The sequence below is a fragment of the Lonchura striata genome, chromosome 13 (assembly GCF_050655825.1).
Source record: "Lonchura striata isolate lonStrDom1 chromosome 13, ASM5065582v1, whole genome shotgun sequence".
Classification (NCBI taxonomy): domain Eukaryota; kingdom Metazoa; phylum Chordata; class Aves; order Passeriformes; family Estrildidae; genus Lonchura; species Lonchura striata.
Window position 1 is genome coordinate 4,335,784 of NC_140715.1, and position 22,613 is coordinate 4,358,396.

General features: G+C 55.7%; 1 protein-coding gene across 24 annotated transcripts in view; it reads right to left on the bottom strand.

Moving 5' to 3' along the window:
• Positions 1-22,613, bottom strand: part of LOC110481538 (protocadherin gamma-C5) — a 216,632-nt gene that overhangs the window by 13,467 nt on the left and 180,552 nt on the right. For 22 of the 24 annotated variants that reach the window (XM_085591120.1, XM_085591107.1, XM_085591110.1 and 19 more), the window contains exon 2: positions 8,665-8,723. In XM_085591120.1, coding sequence (XP_085447246.1) covers positions 8,665-8,723 — 59 coding nt within the window. Of the gene's footprint in view, positions 1-8,664; positions 8,724-13,780; positions 16,292-16,497; positions 20,848-22,613 lie in introns of those variants that run through there. The other 2 variants (XM_085591113.1, XM_085591112.1) reach the window with 2 other exon arrangements.

The window sequence follows — 22,613 nt, forward strand, 5'->3', positions numbered from 1 at the left end:
TACTTCTCCTCCCAGCCTCTTCTCCTTTCACTCCCATTTCCAAGCCAGCCCGGGATGCTGCTCCCACTTTCCCTGGGGCAGCACCCAGCCCTCCCCTCCCCAGCCAGCTCCCGGAGCCAGGGGTATCCCCAAGCCCTTTCCTCAGCCCCATTCCTGAGCAGCCCCTGCTCACTGTCCCCTGTCCCCTGTCCCCTGCTCCATCCCCCTGCACTTCTCCCTCCTCTCTCCCAGCTTCCTCCCCATCCCATCCCATCCCATCCCATCCCATCCCATCCCATCCCATCCCATCCCATCCCATCCCCATCCCCATCCCCATCCCCATCCCATCCCCATCCCCATCCCCATCCCCATCCCCATCCCCATCCCATCCCCATCCCCATCCCCATCCCATCCCATCCCCATCCCCTTCCCATCCCATCCCATCCCCATCCCCCCACCGCCTCCACACTCGGCTCCAGCCAGAGGCAGCAGCGGCAGTAAAATCTCAGCCTGAACATTCCCCGGCTGGCAAAGTGACAAGTGACAGGGAGCAGGTCTGTCCCTGCTGGAGCTGAGCCTCCGCTGGGCTCCAGGCGTGTGGGGACACAGCCCGTGCTTGGGGACACTGCCCCGAGCCTGGGGACACAGCCTGTGCTTGGGGACACTGCCTGTGCCTGGGGACACAGCCTGAGCCTGAGGACACTGCCTGTGCTTGGGGACACTGCCTGTGCCTGGGGACACTGCCGGTGCTTGGGGACACTGTCTGAGCCTGGGGACACAGCCCATGGCGAGCATCCCTCTGTCCTTCTTCCCACACCCCACCATCCCACAGCCCCCCACCCTCCCCAGGCCCAAGAAAGGCCGGGATCTGCTGCAGAATTCCCCAATTTCCCCAATTTCCCCAATTCCGTCCCTGGCGAGGCCGCTGCCAGCCTCCCCCACGTCCCCTGGCCCGCACATTCCCGGCCCTCCTGCCATGCGACGCCAGGGCCCGGAGGGAGCCTGGATGAAGCTGAGCTTTAAGATCACAACTTGGCAAAGATTCGATTGTTAGCAAGAAGTGTGAGTGCAGGAGCATTTCCAGCCTCCCAAAGCTCTGGGCAGTCTTTACTTCCAGCCTGTGGGGCTGCTGGGCTGCTGCTCTGCTGGATGAAGGCAGAAGAAAAGCCCACAATGTTCCTAAAACGGGACCAGGGCAGTGTCCCCTTCCCCTGGAACTCTCTGAACCCTCTGAAGGAGACAGAGCTCAGACTAGTAATTATTTCCTCCAGGCCATCCTGCCACCACCCGTGTCCCAGACGTGTCAGGAAGGATATTTTGGGAAATTCTTTGGAAAGGTTGTTGTGCCTATTTTTCAGATCCATCTCTGCAGCCGGCCATGGCACGTGCTCAGCTGTGCAGGAAACAGATGGAGGGAGAAAAATTAAACTAATAGCACCTGTTAAACTACCTAAAATAGCTTTTCTATACATAAAACTGATGATGAAACCCCTGATATCCTGGGGGCTCTCCACAGTGAGAAGCACATCCCATCACCTGGATACTTCATTTCTCTACAAAAGATTTTACTTTTGTCCCACTTGGCAGGATCTGGATGGTTCAGACTTCAAGGGCCATGACAAATGCAGATAAAGGAATTATTGGCCCAGAATGGTCCATAAGGGAAGGAAATACTCAGTTTAAAAGGGCTACATGAAGTAGAAAGAAGCCCAGATACTGAATCTGCTGAGGTTTGGGCTGTTGGTAGCCAAAAGGGTGGTCCCTGCAAGCAGGGCTGTCACTGGTGCAGGAGAGGACAGCTCTGTGGTCTCCTGACTGTGGAAGGGGAGGTGGGGTGGGACAGGACACATCTCTACAAAACCCTTCAGCTTCCAATCCCAAGATCAGATCAGCTGTGCAGGAAGAGAGGAAGGGAGAGGAGTCATCCAGAGAAAAGTCCTGCTCCAGAGAAAAGTCCTGCTCCAGCATCAAAACAGCTCTTGTCTGCCCCAGCAACCCAAATCCACTCCAAAACTGCACCCCAAGGTTGCAGCCCACGCCCAGAGCAAAGCCAGGTTCTGAGCAGCCTCACAGCCCTTTAAAAGCAGTGTTTTGTCTGTAGGGTTGATAGGAAAACCCCAGTAATTAAATCACAGAATTGTTGGGTTGGAAAAGTCCTCTGAGATCATCGGGTCCAGCCATGAACCCAGCACTGAGAATTCAGCACTAACCCAAGCCCCAGGTGCCACATCTGCACAACTTTTAAATCCCCTCAGGGACAGAGACTCCACCACTGTCCTGGTATCTGTTCCTGACCACCTGACCACCCTTTCAGAGGAGAAATTTTCCCTGATATCCAATCTTAACCTCCCCTGGTGCAAATTGAGGCCTTTTCCTCCTCCTGTCCCTGTTCCCTGGGGCAGAGCCCGACCCCCCGGCTGTCCCCTCCTGTCAGGAGCTGTGCAGAGCCACAAGGTCCCCCCTGAGCCTCCTTTGCTCCAGGCTGAGCCCCTTCCCAGCTCCCTCAGCCTCTCCTGGGGCTCCAGCCCCTTCCCAGCTCCCTCAGCCTCTCCTGGGGCTCCAGCCCCTTCCCAGCTCCCTCAGCCTCTCCTGGGGCTCCAGCCCCTTCCCAGCTCCATTCCCTGCCCTGGACATGCTCCAGCACCTCCAAGCCATGAGGCTCTAAATTGTCTTCAGTCTTTTCTGTTCCACAACCCACCAGGTCAAACCTGACAGATAAAACAGTCTGGCCCTTCCTGGGCTTCTGTGGTTCCCTCCAAAGTGTTTGCTGAGCAAAAGCCACAAAGAGGCTGGGGACTGGTGTGGGCTTCATCGCTGGACACAAACAACCACCCCAAATACTCCCCAAAAAGACAACTTCTCTCCCAGGATATGGCACAAGTTGGTGATTTGAGCTGTTCAGCCCCAAGGATTTGGCAGGGGGAAAACCCCTTCAGAGCAGAGCTCCTTCACTGGCACAACTCCTCCTGCACTCAGAGAGTCACAGCCCACGTTAAGCACAGCAGCTCTCACTCTTAGGAGAACACTGTCACTTAGATTATGGCTGCTCCTTCAATGCCATGCCCTCAAATAGAATTCCAGAGGCTGCTGTGATTTTTCAGGCTGCAGGGCTCCACTCACACCTTCCCCAGGCCTTGGGGAGGCAGCTGAGAGCAGCTCCACCCTCCACAAGCTGCAGGAGTTGTGGAGGAATCACTACTCAACACTGAACAGGCAAACAAATACAATCCAGTTAGAAAAAGCTGGAATTTTAGCCCAGAAGCTGTTACAACTTTATCATTCACCTGCAAAACGTGTGGAACCACACCTGGCAGAGCAAATAGTACTGCTGGCTTAACCCTGGGGTGTGTTTGGGATGGCAGTGTGAGGATTGTAATTATTTCCTGAACTTCCCACAGTGGCCACTTCCCTCTGCTGCTCCTCTTGCCCTGTCAGTGAGGAGCTGCAGCCTGTCCAGCAGCCCTGCCTGGCATTGCCCATTTCCACATTTTCCATGAATGAGCAGAAGGCAAATCCATCAGTGTTTATCTGCACAGCCCCGCTGGTGCCTGTGCTTTGTGGCACCTGCTCTTGGATGCACCACACCACGACACAAACTCACAGCGTGAATTCCTCAGTGTTTACAACGCCCCCAGACACCCCTGGGGCTCCTGGGTCTGCCTTTATTTATTTTTAGGAAGGATGTGGGCAAAGCCTGCAGCTGTGGCCAGCTGTCCTTCTGCTGGGTGTCCACCCCCGTGCAAGCCCAGGAATGTCCCTGGTTCCCTCTCTGGCTCCAGCTGCTCTGGGATGTTCCCCCCAGACACACACGAGGGGTCAGTGTCCTGGTATACTGTCATGCACCCCAAAAACATACCACAAGCCCTCCTTGGCAACACCTGGATGTTTTGAGCCACAAGAACACCCCTGAGAGCTTGAAGGACCTTTTTTTATTCCTCTCCCCAGCCCCCAGCACACACAGGCAGCCTGTTGATAGTCCTGCAAGCCCAACTCTTGAAGGTCTTGCATGAAAACAAAACAGAGAATGAAAAAAAAAAAAAATCCCTCTTTTCTTTCCTGGCTCTCTCTTGCTGCAGCATCTCCACTGTGAGCCCCAAGCCCCTCATTTCTGGGTGGGGGGATGATGGCTGGGGCCAGACAGGGCAGCTGTGATGCTGTTTGATAAGCAAGTGAAGCGAAGTGAACATCACCATTGGCTGGTGGGAGGGGAAGCCTGGCTAGCAACAGCTTTGGGAAGCATTAACAAAGGGGGATTTAGGATTGGAGAAAACAAATGGAAGGGGGCTGTGAAATGGCAACTCTGCATCTTCTCTACACGCTCTGCTCCTCCCTCCCCTGGAGTTGCCATGGATTCTCTCTCTGCTTCCCACCTGTCAGAATCTGTGGTATTGATGATCCCGAGATTGTAGAAAGTCTCTGTCTTTCTGCAATCTGTGGTATTGATGATTCCCAGATTGTGGAAAGTCTCTGTCCTTCTGCCCCGCTGCCAAAGCAGAAGCCATAATTGGTCTGTGCTGGTTTCAGGGTTGTTTATTCTGTTTATCTCTCACATGTTCTGCTGCCCTGCCCAGCTCTGTCCTGCAGGGCAGCGTGTGGGGCTCTGCCCTCAGTGGGATGTTACAAACATTAAATACCAGAAACTCCCTGGGCTGGATTTACAAGAAGGTGCCAATATCTGTCACCTACGTTGGACAGTGTGTCCCCAGCCTGAACCAACAGAAAAATGCCAACACCACAGTGAAACATGGAGGGCATGAAGAAGGAGAAAAAGGACAAGGCACACCCAATTTCCTCCATCTTGTCCCCTTTGGACCCCTCATCTAGAATCCTAAAATTTGACTTTTGCACCCATGCCACACTTAATTATTACTCATATCAAACACTTAGAGTTTGTAATTCATGCTGTAAGATTGAAAACTCTTTTGCATGGACAGAGATCACAGCCAGTGTCTCTGGGGGCTCTGTCCAGGGGGTTCCTGACCCCTGCCAGGGTCCCAGACCTGCCAGGGCAGCCAGAGGGAAGCTCTGGATTCCACACCCACCTCCCTGTGAGTCCCCTGCCACTGTCTCTGGGCTGTCTCCTGCCTGCCACCCCCTCCCAGCCTGCCCACACAGCCCAGCAGTGTCCTCAGCCCTGCCACGAGATGCCTCTCAGACCTCTCTCACCCTGTCATGTCCACCTGTGAGCAACACAGAGCCCTCCCCATCCTCCAGGAAGGAAATCCTGACTCCAGCCCGGTGTTTTCGTAAACAAATCCTCACACCCCAAAACAAAGAGCAGCCAGGGTCAGGCAGCACCATGAACATGCAGGGCACAACAATGAAAACAAACCAAAACAACAAGATGGGTCCTTTGTAGCAGCCCCAGTCCCTGCACTCTCCTCCCAGAGACAACCAGCCTCCTCCCACAGGAAAACCCCCCAGTGGTGATCCCACAGGGATACCCTGTGATGCTGCTGGACATTCATTTACTGCACTTTGGCCAATTCATCACTGTAATCTCTGCTAGAGACACTGATCTGATTTACCCAGGAATGGCATCTGCTGCTCGGAATCAGCCTGGATTCATTCCCATTTGCCCAGCGACAGCATGGGTGTGTTTTTTTTTTAAGAAAGAAAACCCACAAACATCATTAATCATCCTATCCTCCTATTTCTCCCCAACAAGATTAATTCTGTTTTGCTCAGGTCTGCCTCGCTACCACATTTTCAGAGCATATTGTCTGAGCTCCTGCCTCCTGAGCATGTGCACCAGAGCTCTCCCGTGGTTCAGAACAAAGAGCAGATTCCCTTTGTTGTCCTGGAGCAGCAGCATCGAAGAGATCAAGAGCTGGTCCCTGCCTCACTGAGCTTCCCCTGCTCTGCCTGGTTCCAGGTGCCCAGACATGTGGGATTTGTTGTGATGGGCAGGGCTATGTGGAGAAGAGACAGGATTGTTCCTTCCCCAGCTCCCATGGAGACAGCAAGGCAGAAATCCCAGCACAGGTTTGAGCTTGTTTCTGGCTTAGGGCCAGTGCCAGGCTCCCCCCACGACCCATCCAAACCCCTGCCCTAAGCTGCTGTGTCTTTATTGTTATTTAATTTGGGTCACATTTGAGAGCACATCCCTTTTTTTGATTTTCAGCTGAAAGGCAGGCTGTGCTTCCCTAGCACCAAGCAGAGCCCTGCAGTTCAGAGAGCTCGTGGTGCTACAGAGCTTCACCTATCAGCAGGAGACACATTTGTACAGGGTTTAACAGCAGAGAAAGAACAGCAAGCCGGGCTCAGGCAGCTGCACTTGCCCCCTCTTTAATGCCTGTACTACCAAGCAGTGCCTGGGGAATTCACACACCAGGCATCAAAACTCTGGGAAGAGCAGGGGAACAGCACAATGGGGAGTGGGCTGCTTTCCAGGATCTGCCTGTTTGATCACCAGGGAGATGTCAGGGCTGGGCACTGAACATATGAGAGCACTTTCTATTTCCATCCTTTAATAGTGTCACACAGGTTTGGATTAAAAACATCCCCCTTCATTTAACTTAAAACAGGATGAAAGAAACAGGGGGAAAAAATCTGCAAGAGCAGTTTTGTTGCAAATGTGGAAACAGGCAAATGGGGAAAACCAGCAGGAATTAAAATCCACTGAGTTTTTCCAGTTATTTCAACAGCAGCCTGTGCTTCAGCAAAATCTCTTTCCGAAGTCAGGGTTCAGCCCATGCTGTGGGACCCCCTGTCACACCATGGGGCTCAGAGCAACCTGGGCCAGAGGAAGGTGGCCCTACCCATGGCAGGGGGTGGAAAAAGATGAGCTTGAAGGTGCCTTCCAACCCAAAGCATTCTGTGATTGAAGAGCAGCTGCTCCAGGGGCTGTCCTGGCACCCAGGTCACAGCTGCTCAGCAGGGACACCGTGGCTCTTGCACCAGCAGTAACAAGTGCCACTCCTTCAGCTCCCCACACACACTCTGAGCCTGCCTTTCCTCTTGCCCTCTCTCTTCCCACACCAGTTTCTGCTGTCTCTTAGGCACTGGGGAGGGGATGGAGCTTGTGAAGAGATCCAGGCTGGCAGCTTGGCTGAGTGTCACTGTCCCACGACCTGAGGAAAGTCCCTGTCCCTGAGCTGAGGGCTCTGGGCTGCATCAGCTCCGTGCCCTGAAGAGCCCCAGCACGATGCTCGAAGAGGGAGCAGCAGAGCCTGCTCTGATGGGGCTCATTTACTGCCTTCTCACAGCAAAACAATTACAGCAGCTGTGGTGCTCTTCTTCATTAACAGGGCTTTGTTAATTGTCATTTGAACTAGAGCAGAAATGCTTAGATAGATTTTCCTTGATTAAAATGTTGTCAGTGATGGGGAGCTTAACAGACCTCTGAGAAAACTATTCCAGCTACAGCTTTGTTTTAAAGTCCAAGGCCAGCTTCTACTATGAGCACTTTATCTAATTACATCAAACCCTCACTCCATTTTAGCTTTATCAGCTGGAACAGCAAAGTTTAATCACTTCAACAAGTTGGCTATAGCAATCTCTTAATTTTCTGATAAGATAAATTATTGAGCCAGTCCCAGGGAAAGAGTCAGGCACAAACAGCTGCTGCAGATGTTTAACTGCAAGCTCTGACACCAAAATCCAGCATCCACTACTCCCACATCACCATTTTAAACTCCACAGGAACTGCCCAAGTGGCCACCAGGAATGACAAAGCACAGTGATACAGCACCTGAGCCAGGCAGATGAGGGAGCACATCACCCAGATTTACTCCTGATCATTCAGAGAGTATAACCCTCAGGTATGCCCCAAAAGATATAATCTTTTCACATATAAATTACCCTGGAGCCAGTCTCCTCATACATAGTAACCTCTGGTTGGGGTATTCACAGAGAAAGGTGGAATTCAGGTAAAGCTCTCTCTTTCAAGGGAGTTCACCCTCTGAAGGGGATCCCTGTCCATGAACCAGGAGAGAAGATGGGGGAGGCAAAGAACAACATTTTGTTGTCAGTGGTCTCTCGCTGTGGACCAAGACAAGCAAACCTTGGTGGGCCAGAGGCACGAGAGCCCCAGTCAGGAGCAGGGCACTCACTTGGGAGGTCTCTGCTCTGCTGCTGGGGCTTCTCTTCTGACCTCACACACACCCCTCAGAGAGGTGGTGGAATCTCCCTCACTGGGGATATTCCAGTACTGGCTGGACACAATCCTGTGCTCTGGGGTGACCCTGCTGAGCAGGGAGGTGGGAGGAGCTGAAGCTCTGTGGTTCCCTCCATCTGACCCAACCTGAGGTGAGCTCACCTCAGCAGCACAGAGCTCAAGGTTCAATGGGAAACTCCAAGGGAGTGATTTCCAGTGGCTTCCATGAAGGGAGAAGAATTAAGATTTTTGACTCAGGAAGGAATTTACATGCTCAGAATCTGCTTTAGCAAAGAGGCCTTTCTCTGTGAAACCCATTGTCCAGTCCTCTAACTATCTCCCAACTTCACCTGGAGCTCCTTCCAGTTCCTGAGGTGCAGACAGCAAACCCAGACACACCACAGCCAAGAGCAGCTGCCACACCCCCACCAAACACAGCTGACACAGGAGCAGCCCTATTTCTGACTCCATCAATGACAGGGACACCCGCTCTCAGAGCTGCCACTCATGGCCTTTGCAGCTCTGAAAGTGGCGTACCAAGAAAAGAAAACTTCATCCCACAGATAAATGAAGAAAGAGCCACTTACCCACTCGTTCCAGGTCTCTGGGTCTGAGAGAAGCGCCAATCTGTGTTAGACTGAGCTTGCTGCAAAGAAAAAGAAGAGTTTTAATACCTCCATTCTTGCCTTTGAAAATGAAAGCGAACTGATCCTGGATTATTTCAGTCTGGAATATCAGCATGTTCTGTCCAAGTGAAACAAATCAATTAGAACAAAGAGAGAGCTCCCCCTCCCCCTTTCTTGAGTATTTCTGAAGCAGCATGAATACCAAAAAGCATGACAAAAACTGTTCTGAGAATAATCTTCCAAAGCAGCTCAGGAAACCAGGCTGTGAAAGAAATGAAGCATGAAATAAACTGATAAGGGCATGAATTCAGCAGGAGCAGTGGTACCACAGTAATGAGCTTGGAGGAGGAAGGGGGGTGTGAGGGGGTGGCAAAGTTAATTGATACTCAGAAAGATGCTCTTAATACTCTAAGGTAAAATGGTAACAGACCTTCCTCTCTCCTTCTTCTGTCCTGAAAAAGGCCTGCCTGAGACATTGTTTTTATGCATGGTATTTGAATGACTTTTCCTAGCTGTTGGAGCACTACAATATTTTTCTGTCCACAGAAAAAATGAATAAACTTCCGACAGCAAGAGGAAAAAGCATTATTTGTTTAGGAGACACAATAACCTTCAGACACAGCAGCACATTTTGTAACCTCATTAATAAGCCCCCATATCACTCTCTGCTCGTGTTATTTTACAACCAGACAATGAACATTTTGTAAATAAGGAAGGAGATGGAGCAAGCTTGTATATTCCTGTTTGAATCACGCCTTTGTGGAAAGCACTAAAGAGCAGGACTGTTTCTGTCGGGAAAACACACACACTTCCGAAAATCATGATCATCCTAATGAACTCCAGAGGGATGACATACTACCTGGAAAGGACAACACTTCCCTCAGCTATTTTAGGAATGAGCAGTTCATAGTCCCTACATAGTGGAACATCAGTTTTATAGGATTATTCTGCTTGTACATGCAATTACTAAGGAAAAGTGAAGACGAGTACAGCTGACCTAGATTTTTATTTAGTAGATGTGCTCTCACTAATTTCTCTGCAGCTTTGATGATACTCATGAAAGAAGATATTAGAATAAATTACTCCCCTAAAATAGATGCCCCACTGGTCCCCATGCTGCATGCAAATGAAGCTGTTTAAAGACTTGCCCTCCAGATTTCAGATGCGCATTTTTGCACACACTGACACACAATACTGCACTAGATAAGCCCTTCCCAATATTTTGAATAGCCCTTCCATGTTTTGAATTCCTGTTGTAATTACCATTTTCAAATTTAGGGCAGGCATTTGTGACACAAAATTGCTTTCCTTTTTATATCCCAAAATTATAAAAGCTCCAGCTAAACACAGTCACCTACATCTATATTTAGGCATCCGAGTACAAACAGCTCAAGTTTTCAAAGCTTGCAGCTCCTCAGCCTCTGCAAGCCCAAGGGCACATAAGGTCACCAGGATCTTTGTGAATAGTGTCACTCCTGACATTTCAGTATTTTAGTGCTGAATACTGAATTTAGCTCCTCGCTCAACATGACCAAGCTGGAAAATTATCCCTTGCCGAGGCACAGTCAGTAATTAATAACACTTGGGGTTTGAGAAATGAGAAATTTCTACAACACACCTCTAAAACTGAGCAAAAGAAACACAGGCAGACTTTCCTTTCAGATAACCACCTCCGCACCACAGCTCATGTGCAGGTAGGAAAAATGGGTTAAACAGAACCAAGAAGTTAAACCCCCAGAAAATGTGTTCCTGACCACGCTAAGAATCACTTTAAATAGGAACAAGTACGAGCGGGGCCAAGGGGAAACTCTCCACTGCTACAAACGCAGAGTCTTTGATTCTATAACACTGCTCAGCCCCTTCCCCCACCTCCACCAAGCCAAGCCAAAACTTTCACCTGCCACCTCCCAGGAGATGACAGTGACACATGTTCCCTGAGGCCACCGTCTTAGGAGGAAGGACAGACAGAGAACAGCCAAGTGGCCTGGATATGACAAACTGTTGCACCCAGCAGAGAGCACAGTAAGAAACAGCCATCTCTTACCCCATCGCAGGGACTCGCTAAGGTGCTGGTCACCTGCTCATAGGCAGCCACGGTCTCCGCAGTGCTAGAATGGCTGAAAGGCTTTACAAAGAGGAAATCGCTCTGCTCGGACATGGGCGAGAAACAAGAGGTGTAATTCTGTGCCTGGGAGGTCAAGCCCGCTCCTCCCACGTCCAGGTACTTGATGAAGCCATCTGGCTTCATCTGCCCTCGGAAATGGGAGGCGGGCTTGCGGCCAGTCCCTCGGCAGCAACCCGCAAAGCTCCAGCTGGCACTGCCAGCTTTGAGACACCGGGCAGCCACCAGCCCAAACATCACACAGGACACGAGGGAGATGGACACCAAGGAGATGATGAGGTAAAGAGTTAGGTTAGTGTCCTCGGAAGAAGGCTGGGGGAGGTCCAAGGACTTGGAGAAGTCCTGCATGCCGTTTTCCTCCGGAGAAATGACTATTACCACGGAGGCCGAGAGGGACGGCGTGCCATTGTCCCTCACTTCGACCACCAGCCTGTGGGAATCTTCTGACTCCCTGAGAGCCTGTGCAACCCTTATCTCTCCAGAGCGGCGTTCCACTTGGAAAGGCAAAGCCTCAGCAGACTCCTGCAGCTGGTAGGACAGCCAGGCATTGTGGCCACTGTCAGCATCAACTGCTACGATTTTAGTTACCAAATAGCCAGGCTCTGCCAGGGCCGGGATGGCTTGGTGGAAGGCAGAGCCCTTGGGGACAGACGGGTAGACAATGTTGGGAGCATTGTCATTCTCGTCCAGGACAAACACATGGACCACAGCAGTGCTGCTCAGAGCAGGAGACCCAGCATCCTTCACCTCCACAGGCACCTGGAATACCTTGTCCTGCTCGTAATCCAGAGCTCGCACAGTGTAGATGGTGCCATTGTCCTGATCTATTCGGAAGTAGGTTGAGATAGGTGCATCCTGCATCCCGCTGTCCAGGATGGAGTAGGACAGCTTGGCATTGCTACCCTCATCAGGGTCTGATGCTGACACTGAAAAGACAGAAGTTCCAGGGAGGGAGTTTTCCTGAACGTGAGCTGTATCAAAAGGGCTGGAGAAATTCGGTGCGTTATCATTCACGTCAGCAATACGGAGATAAAAGGTTTTTTGTGTGGCCCTCGGGGGGGACCCTGAATCCACAGCCCTCACTGTGATGTTGTATCCACTGGCCTTCTCCCGATCAAGGGGACCACTGGTGACCAGCGAGAAATGCTCTTTAAAAGAAGACACGAGTTTAAATGGGAGCTCTTTTGCTATCTGCAGACGGACCTGCCCGTTGTCACCGGAATCGCTGTCCTTCACACCAATGAGGGCGATCACAGTGCCTGGGGCTGCATCCTCCTGCACTGGGCTGGAGACAGAGGTCAGCACGATCTCAGGGCTGTTATCGTTGATATCAATTAATTCCACTCGCAGGTGACAGTGGCCTTCCATGGCTGGGGATCCCTTGTCCCTGGCTCGAACTGCAATCTCGTAAGCACTGGATTCCTCATAGTCCAGCGGGGCTTTGGTTCTGATCTCCCCTGTACGGGCATCTAAGGAGAACAGTTTGCTGAATTTACCGGGTGCATTATTGCTGGTTTTGAAAGAATATTCCACGTCCCCGTTGGGACCTTCATCCAGGTCGGTGACATTCAGCTTGGTGACCAGAGTGCCCACTGGCACATTCTCCTCCAGAAGCACTTTGGATATGGGTGGGTCACAGACAGGAGGGTTGTCATTTGCATCCAAAACATGGATGGTAACCCTGGCAGTGCCAGATTTCACGGGATTCCCTCCATCCAGGGCTGTTAGTGTCAGATGATGAACAGGCACTTTCTCTCTATCCAGTGCTTTTTCAAGTACAATCTCGGGCATTTTAACACCATCTCCTCTCACGTTGATGCTCAGGGCAAAATGCTTGCTGGGGCTGAGTTCGTAGGTGGAGATGGAGTTGGAGCCCATATCCGGGTCTTCTGCTACCTCCAAGGGTAGCCGAGTGCCAGGGTTGGCTACCTCAGTGATCTCCAACACCACCTCAGGCTTGGGGAACTGGGGCGCGTTGTCGTTCACGTCGAGGACATCCACCTCAACACGGTGGAGCTGGAGGGGATTCTCCATGACGAGCTGGAGGTGCAGAGAGCACGTGGGGCTCTGCCCACACAGTGCCTCCCGGTCCAGCCGGCTGTCCAGGAGCAGCACACCTGCCGCCAAGTCCACCTGGAAGTGCCGCTGCCCGCCCTCGCTCACCAGGCGCAGGTTGCGGGCGGCCAGGCTCCGCACCTCCACCCCTAAGTCCTTGGCCAGGTCGCCCACAGAGAAGCCCGGCTCGCGATCCTCGGGCACGGAGTAGTGGAGCTGAGCGCAGCTGGGAGCCGGCAGGCAGGAGAGGGCTGCGAGCAGCAGCGGGAGCTGCCATGGCAAACTCTGTCCCGCGAGCATCCCGTGCCGGGTGTGCGAACGGAGCAGCGCGGAGAGGAGCGGCGGCGGCTCCGCGCAGCCTCCCCCTCCTCCCCGCCCCCGCCGCCGGCCCCGGCAGCCGGAACCCCTGCGGCCCGGGGGGGTCCGAGCGGGTCGTGCAGGGAGGAAGCCGCCGCCGGAGCCGCCGGAGCCGGACAGGGAGGGATGGAGGAGGCGGGGGAGGGGGGCGAGCGCAGCCCCGCCGGCTGAACCGCTTCTCGATACGCAAAGACACACAAAGTCGGCGAGCGGAGGGGATGGACCGAGTGACAGTTTTACGTCTCTCCACAGCCCCCTCCTCCTCCGCCTCCTCCTTTCTCTCTCCCTCCTCCTCCCCTTCTCCATCTCACCGCCTTCCCCAAAATACGCACGGCGTAGCCCTCCCCTTCCCCCGCTGCCGCCACTCCGCCCCCGCAGCGCCGGGAGGGCGCCGGGGACTCCCGGCAGCGGGAAACCCGCCCCGCCCGGGGCTGGCACCGGGCACCGGCGGACACCCCGTCTCCCCAAAGCCGGTCGGTTCGGTGCCGAGCCCCGCGAACACCGGGGCTGTGTTCAGGCTGGAGACCACACCCCCGAGCTCACCTCGCTGCACAGGGTGGGATCCGCGGAGGGTTTCACAAACATGAACTCGCTGATATCCGAGACAGGCGAAAAGCAGGAGCGGTAACGGGGCGCGGGGGGTGCCGTTGCTGTCACCTGCACGCCCATCACAGTGTCCCCTTTCTTAGGCTCATAGTGCAAGTGGCCAAAGATGTGGCTGGGAGGAGGCTGAAGCGTGTTCACGCTCTCCACGCAGCAGCCCTGGTTGGCAGGGGCAGAGCCCCGCCGGAGGCACCGAATGCCCAGCGCTGCCAGTGCCACCAGCGAGACGGTGGAGATGAGCACCAGGGACACAATCAGATAAAGCGTAATAGTGGGCAAGCCCCCACCATCGGCAGCCTGAGCCTCAGAGCCCTGCAGGGCCTCTGGACCCTTCTCCTCCACCAGCACCACCAGTGTGACAGCTGTGGAGAGTGGGGGCTCCCCGGCATCCCGGACCACCACCAGCAGTTCATGCTCAGAGGCGTCCGTCTCCTGCAGAGCCCGCATGATCCGGACCTCCCCGGAACGCAGGGCCACGCTGAAAAGCCCCAGGTCTGTGGCTTCCACGAGGTGGTAGGATAGCCAGGCATTGCGCCCCGAGTCCGCATCTATTGCCACCACCTTGGTGATGAGGGCAGGAGGGACGATGGAGGGGGAAATTCGGAGCTGAGTAGCAGAGTCCTCCCCAGCCCTGGGGAAATGCACCCGTGGGGCGTTGTCGTTCTGGTCCACTACAAAAACATGAACCAGTGTTCTGTTCCTCAGGGCCGGGGAGCCACCATCAGAGACCTCCACGTGGAACTGGAGATAGGTGGTTTGCTCATAGTCAAAAGGAAATTTGGCAGTAACCTGCCCATTCGTGGGATGTATCGAGAGGTAGCGAGTAGGATCCAGGCCTGGATCTGTCCCACCAGCTCGCAGGATGGAGTAGGACAGGCGGGAATTCTGCTCCGAGTCAGGGTCGACAGCAGAGACTGTAACCAGCACACTGCCCACTGGGTTGTTTTCTGCCACCAGCACTTCATAGGAGGCTTGCTCAAACTGGGGAGCGTTGTCATTGACATCTATCAGGGTAATTGGCAAGATGGTGTGGCGGGAGAGGGGGGGATTGCCCAGGTCCGAGGCAGAGACGGTGACATTGTAGTAGGCAACACGCTCCCGGTCCAAACGGGTGCTGGTGAGCAGCGAGTACTGGTGCTCGTAGTCCTTACGCAGCTGGAAGGGAAGATCTGGAGACACGTGACACAGGACCTTGCCCTGCTCGCCAGAGTCCCTGTCTCTGACGTGTATCACGGCCACCACTGTGCCCGGCAGTGCATCCTCGCTCAGGGTGCTCGAGAAGGAGGTAAGAATGACCTCAGGGGCGTTGTCATTGACATCAGTGATTTCCACCACCACGCTGCAGTGCTCCTCCATGGTGGGCGACCCCATGTCCTTGGCCTCCACTTCGATCTCATACACTGTCGCCTCCTCAAAGTCCAGGTTGCCCTGGACGCGAATCTCCCCAGTTTGTTCATCAATGGCAAAGATCTGGCGTAAGGCAGCTGAGTTGTGGCTACTGAGGGAGTAGCGGATGTCTCCGTTGGGTCCTTCATCCACATCCGTGGCATTTAACTTCACCACGAGGGTGCCCAGTGGCGAGTTCTCCACCAAGCGTGCTCCGTATGATGGTCTGTCAAAGACCGGGTGGTTGTCATTGGCATCCAGGACCTGAATAGTGATGCGTATCTTGCTGGACTGTGGGGGAGAGCCCCCATCTTCAGCAGTCAGGACCAGGTAGTGGAAAGCTCTGAATTCCCTGTCCAGGGCCCGCTCCAGCACCAGCTCAGGGAACTTCCCACCATCAGTGCGAGCCTTCACGTTGAGGTTGAAGTTGTCATTGGCACTCAGGTGGTAGGTCTGCAAGGTGTTGGTGCCCACGTCGGGGTCCTGGGCTGGCTGGATGGGGAAGCGGGCACCCAGAGACGCCAACTCATAGATGCGCAAGGAAACCTCATCGCTGGGGAACTCTGGGGGGTTGTCATTGATGTCCAGGATCTCCACCTCAATACGGTAAAACTCCACCGGGTTCTCGATGGCAAGTTTCAAGTGGAGGAAGCAGCGTGGGTTCTGCCCGCAGAGCTGCTCCCGGTCTATCCTCTCGCTGACCATAATAACACCGGTGTTCACATTGACAGAGAAGTACTGGGAATCGGAATCCGACAGTACCTGCAGATTAGCTGCCGCCAGTTTAGCCACATCGGTGCCCAGGTCCTTGGCGATATTGCCCACAAAGGCACCCCGTGTGAGCTCCTCCGGGATGCTGTATCGGATCTGAGCAGATGAGCTGTGCAAGAACAAACAGAAGGAGAAGACACGCGGCAGCCCCAGGGACCGGCGCGCCTGCCCTGCCCTCGGCATCCTTGCCGGGTGGCCGGCCGGGGAGCGATGCCCTCGGCGCCGGGGGCCGCGCTCAGCGCTCGCCGCTCCCATTCATTGTTTGGGGCGGACGCGGCTCGCCGGGGCGGGGGGAGCGCGGCCGCGCAGCCGCGCCGCCATTGGCTGCGGGCGCGGCGGCGCCGCTCCAATCGCCGCGCTCCTTCCCCAGGACAGCAACACCGGCGCCAATCACGGCCCGCGCGCCGCCGCCGCGCGCCGCGAACCGGCGCGGCCGCCCCGCGCGCCCCGCGGCGCCCGCGCCGTCCGAGCGCCGCGCCCGCCCCGGCGCCGCCGCTCACCTGGCCGCGGTCCCGCGGCGTGCCGGCGGCGGGCAGGAAGGCCCCGCTTTGCCTCGGCAGCGTGGCGGGGGTTGGGCAGGGCCGCAGGAAGGTGAAGTCGCTCCGCTCGGAGCCGGGGGAGAAGCAGGTGCTGTAGCACTGGGACGGGGAGTCGGTGGGTCGCAGCGTGACCTCCATGTACTTAAGGGTGCCGTCCGAGCTGAGCTGGAGCTTGGGGCTGGAGTGCTTGCAGAAGTCCCGGGACGGTGACTCGCTCAGCCAGCAGCAGCAGTAGGGTGAGACGGCGGCACGGCCCCTCCGCCGGAGGCACCGGGCGGCCAGGAGGGTGACAGTGGCCAGTGCCACCGTGCTAATGGCTGCCAGGGCGATGATCAGGTAGAAGGTCAGGTCTGGCTTCTCCTTAGCACCAGCCAGGAAATCCTGAGGCTTGAAGTTCTCCTCCGGGGCTGCCTCCTCTAGGGCCACAGTGATGGTGGCAGTGGTGGAGAGCGGAGGGTCCCCGTTGTCCGTCACCAGGACAACGAGCTGCTGCACTGCCATGTCGCTGTCCTGGAAGGCACGCGCCGTGCGCACCTCCCCGGTGTACAGCGACACGTGGAACAAGGAGGGGTCGGTGGACTGGGGCAACAGTCGATATGAGAGCCAGGCATTGTGCCCAGCATCTGCATCCACTGCTGTCACCTTGGCCACCAGGTAGCCCGGTGGGGCAGACAGAGGGACCCTCTGGGGTGCTGGCACATCGCTGTCACTGGCAGGGTACAGGACGGTGGGGGCATGGTCATTCTGGTCCAGCACAAAGATGTAGACAGTAACATTGGCATAGAGAGGGGGGGACCCCGAGTCCCTTACGACCACAGACACTGGCAGAACCTGCAGCAGCTCAAAGTCAAAGGTGCTCTGAGCATAGAGATTCCCATTGTCAGGGTTGATGTGGACAAAGGAAGAGATGGGGGCATCCTGCACTTGGCCACTCTCTATGGAGTAAACAAGCCGGGAATTATCCCCATCGTCAGGATCTGAGGCAGAGACGGTGCACAGCAGGGAGCCAGGCGGGTTGTTCTCCTGGAGAAAGGCTTCGTAGGAGGGCTGCGAGAAGCGTGGGGGGTTGTCATTCACATCAGATATATTGAGGAGCAGCGTGAGTGTGGTGGTGAGGGCAGGAGAACCACCGTCCTGAGCGATCAGCTCCACTGCATACTGTGAGGTAGACTCTCGGTCCAGGTTCTTCTGGGTGACCAGGGAGAAGTGGTTCTGAAGGGACCTAATGGCAAAAGGCACATCGGGGGAGATCTCCAAACTCACATCCCCGTTGGACCCCGAGTCTCGGTCCCGTACATTGAAGAGCCCCACGACAGTCTCCGGTGGGGTGTCTTCTGGCACTGGATTCAACAGGGAGGTGAGCAGCACCTCAGGGGGGTTGTCATTGGCATCCTCCACTTGCACCTGCAGCACACAATTGCCCTCCATCTCTGGGACCCCTCCATCATGGGCTCGCACATAGATCTCATAGAAACGTGATTCCTCAAAGTCCAGGGGACCACTCACCCGGACCTCGCCGGAGTGGGGATCCAGGGCAAAGAGCCTCCGCACTGAGTCGGAGGTGTGAACCCCGAAGGAGTATTGTGTCTCCCCATTGGGACCCTCATCGGGGTCAGACGCATTGACCCGGAGGAGCACAGCCCCCACAGGTGTGTTCTCCGGGACTTTCACCCTGTACGTGGTGTGGTCAAAGGTGGGTGCGTTGTCATTGACATCCAGGACCTGGACCGTTATCTGCGCCGTGCCCGAGCGCGCTGGGCGACCCCCGTCCACGGCCGTCAGCACCAGCTGCACCTCTGGCTGTTCTTCCCGGTCCAGGGCACGCTCCAGCACTAGCTCCGGGAAGAGTTTGCCATCCGGCTGCTGCTTTACGTCCAGGGAGAAGTGGGAGTTGGGGCTCAGCCGGTAGGAGCTCACAGCATTGGTGCCCACATCGGGGTCCTGCGCACTCTCCAGGGGGAAGCGCGCAGCCACCGTGGCAGACTCGGCGATGCGGAGGGTGCGGTGAGCGGTGGGGAAGCTGGGGGAGTTGTCATTCAGATCCAGGATCTCCACTTCCAGGCGGAAGAGCTGCAGGGGGTTCTCTGTCACCACCTGCACCGACAGCACGCAGCTGGCAGCTGCTCCGCACAGACGCTCGCGGTCCAGCCGCTGGCTCACCACCAGCGCGCCGCTGTCCAGGCGCACGGCGAAGTAGCGCAAGCTCTCCTCTGAGCCCAGGCGCAGCCTGCGACCCGGCAGCTCCTCCACCTTCAAGCCCAGGTCCCGGGCCACGTTCCCCACCACGGTTCCCAACTCTGACTCCTCAACCACCGAGTAGTGGATCTGCCCGGAGACCCAGCCCCAGCCGCAGAGCAAAAACAAACTCAGTACTTGCCATTTCCAGGCGGGTCGCTGGAGGCTGGCACTCTCCATGTCCGTGCGCATCCGGCCCGGGACACGGCAGGCACTGAGGAACTGCGAATTAATCCCTGGGTCTCTCCTGCACGGCTTAGAAAACAGCTCCGGGGCTCCGGCAGGCTGCGGCTCCAACTGTCAGCCTCCAAGCAGAGGGGGTGGGCTGGGGGAGGGGAACTGAATCACAGCCCCAGCGCGGAGGTGGGAGGGGGGGTGGGGGAGAAGCAGATTTCCCCCCCCTCGCTTCAGATCAGCGCCCAATTGGCCGAGAGCTCCATCCCCTCTCGGCCAGCAGTGGCTCCGGAGGTGCGGGAAGCAGGGGCCTGAGCCGGCAACAGCGGGGCTGCCACCCCCGGCCTCCCCTCTGCCAGCCTGACTCACTTGCTCCGACAGCTCGCTTTGCGTTCACAGGGAAACTGCACGTCCTGGCAGCCTGGAAGCAAGGTACAAGCCCTCCCTGTGTGCTCCCCCTCCACAATGGTGGCTTCACATCATGCCCACAGACAAAGGGCAGCTGTCATGAACGCAGGCCAAAGGACTTTTCATGCCCGATGAAAAGGTGCTTGTTAGAGCCCCGAGGTGCCAGGGGCTCTTCTCGCACCCCTCTTCTCCCCCTCAGCTACTGCTTTGGCTGCTGCCTGCACCCCATGATTGCCTCTGAGTGAGGCATCACTGCCACAGATGCCACCATGGCCAGCAGACCTTGCACTTGGAGGGGGACACCCACCCCTGCCAGCCCACCATGGGAGTGGCTGGCTGAAGGTGCAAAAGCAAAGGCAGGTGAACCATTCAAAGCCAAAATAGAATTGGTCCCAATGCAAGCTGGCTGCAAGCCACTTCCTCACCCTGGGGTAAGAAAGGGGTCAGTCTTCACAGTACCCAAATCACTGCAAACACACAGAACTAGACAATAAGGCCACTAGATCACCACAGGATCACAACACCAGGTCAGGATCTCAGACTTGGGAAGGAAGCCCAAGCCTCCCACCTGGCAGACACACACACTGATACTCTGTGGCAGGTACAGCTTTGCAGTCAGTCTCCTGAGAGCACAAGCAGGGGTCTTAGCCTCCCCAGGGAGGAGCACAGTAATTTCCTACTCTCCCTGCCACAGATGATATTGGCAAGCTGCAGACTTCTAGTTCCATTCATAACCCTGCAGAAGCCTTGTGCAGTCAGAGTCACAGAATGGCCGGGGTTGGAAAGGACCTTACAGATCATCTCATTCTGACCTCCTGTCATGGGACAGGGACACCTTCCACTAGACCAGGCTGCTCAGAGCTCAAACCAACCCAGCCTTGAACACTTCAAGGGATGCGGCAGCCACAGCTTCTCTGGCCAGCCTGTACCAGTGCCTCACCACCCTCACAAGGAAGAATTTTTATACCCGTTATCTAATCTAAATCTTCTGTCAGTTTAAAATCATTCCCTCTTGTCCTGGCACTACGTGCTTTTGTAATAAGTCCCTCTTTGTCTTCTGTCCTTGGTGCACTGCAGGCCGCCCTGCACACAGACCCTGGGGCTGGGGTCTGCAGCGGTGTGGCAGACAGGGGACCCAGCACCTGCCTGGGATCCTCCTGTCCCCACCACCTGCGCCCCAGAGGTGCCTGGAGAATGGTCGAGAGATGCTGATGGCACCCACGCCCGGCACGGGGGACAGTGACGGGGACAGCATCCTTCTGCCGAGAGCAGGGACGGAGAAGGTGCTGCAGTCCAGGGTCCTCCCTCCCGTCCGCAGCACCTCCCTGCCTATTCTCAGAGCCGTGAGGAGGGACCACCCTGCTGCCAGTCAGGGAGAGACACCGGGAGGAACCTTATGAACGATGACAACACTGCCCGGGTCCCACCTACTGCCGGCTCCGGAGGAGGGGGGGAAGGCGTCCTTAAAGAGACAATGCAGAAAAACACTGGACCAGGGATTCCCCAGCACACAGAGACCAATTCCTTCTCGTACACATTCATTCCCCAAGGGCTTCTGACGGTGCCACCAGCAGGAAGCTGTCACAGTACCCTTGGCTCTGGAATGTGCCCTGTCCCCATCCCAGGCTGAGCCCCGGGCAGTACAGCTGGGTGACAGAGCTTTCCACTGGCAATACAGGGTGCTGCACCCCTGGGAATGGGTTTGGTGCTGCTGCAGTGCCTCAGCAGAAGCCCCCAGCAAAGCCCACATAGCTGGGAGAAACCACTCAGTGCCCTGACATGGCTCGGGCACCAAGGACTTGGAGCAAGGGCTTTACACGGGGACCCTGCTGCTGTTCGGGGCTGTCAGAGCTTGGGATGGGGGCAGTGGGACAAGGCAGGAAGGGCATGGGGTGTCTAGGATGGAAAAGGAGATGTTACTTAGTCCACAGGGTCAGAACTCACTCTGTGGAGAGCCAGACAACCCAGGGATCACTGTAGATCCTGCAGGGTAGGATCCCTCATGGCAGGACACGGCACCTGCTAGAGACAGGGCCAGCATCTTTCCCCCTGCATCGCTTTTGTGGGCGGGCTGTGCCCTGCAAAGCAAGGAGGTGTAAAGCCTTTGCAGGCTTGACACAGTCCGTTGTCACCACAAAGACTGAAAATCCAGGGCCAGAGCCAGCCCTGATTTCTCACTGCCAGTGCCTTCCCAGGGCAGTACTGGGCAGTAGGAGGGAGTCATGGCTGGAGCTCAGGCTTGCTGCCCTCCTTCCACCTCCACTCTCAAATAATTTATTGCCCTCATCCCCCAAAGGCATCTTGTCAGGATGCTTTGGTGCAGAGTACATCCTTGTCCCCAGCCATAGCACAGCCCTGATAATGCAGAGGAACACTTGCTCCTGCAGCTGCTGCAGCCATTCTCACCTGCCACAAATCAGGAGTGCTGAGTCTGAGCAATGACGCAAGCAAGGGAAAAAATAAAAAGCCATAAAATAAATCTGAGAGGTTTCTGCCTCCTTCTGTGATTTGGCCACACTGAGCAGGCAGCACACGCAGCCTCACACCCATGAACAGCTTCCGCTGCACCTCACTTCCTTCTGCTCTGAGGAACCAGTCACTCCTACCCACTGCCTCCCAGGAAGGACTAATTACCAGCACCAATGACCTTGGAAATCCACCAGATCCACACTCCACCTCCATTGGATCCACTACCTGACCTCACCTCTTAAGATTGAAGCATTCCTGTAATTGAAAGCTTTCAAATTAAGCAGCACAATTCTCACCGGGGGAGAAGCACAGAAGCTGCTGCCATGCGCAAACGCCTTCCAGCCTGCAGGGAGGACATCAGCCATCACCAGAGACAGCATATTACGAATCATGCAGAGCTTGTAATAGGGTTTTTGAACAACATCTGAGTGGAGGGCTCACCACCCTGCTCAGAGCCAAAGTCCAGCTCAGCAGAACCCTGCAAGCAACTGGGGCAGTCTGCAATCCCACCTCCTCCCCCAAAGCGAACATCAGCACGGAACTTCCGTGGAAATAAAACCGGAACCATTCAGCAGTCAAACATGAGGAACGGCACAGATGGAAGGGATTGCTCTATGACTACGGTCTGTCAGAGGAACCAGCATCATCCTTCAGCTCTGCGTGCTGCACTGTGAGAGGCGACACACCGATCCCCAGCTCCCAGCCCCATCTGCACCCCCAGCTCTCCAGCCCCCATCAAGTCACGACGCACAGAAATTACGTTCCCCTGCGGCACAAGTGCTCCCCTTGGC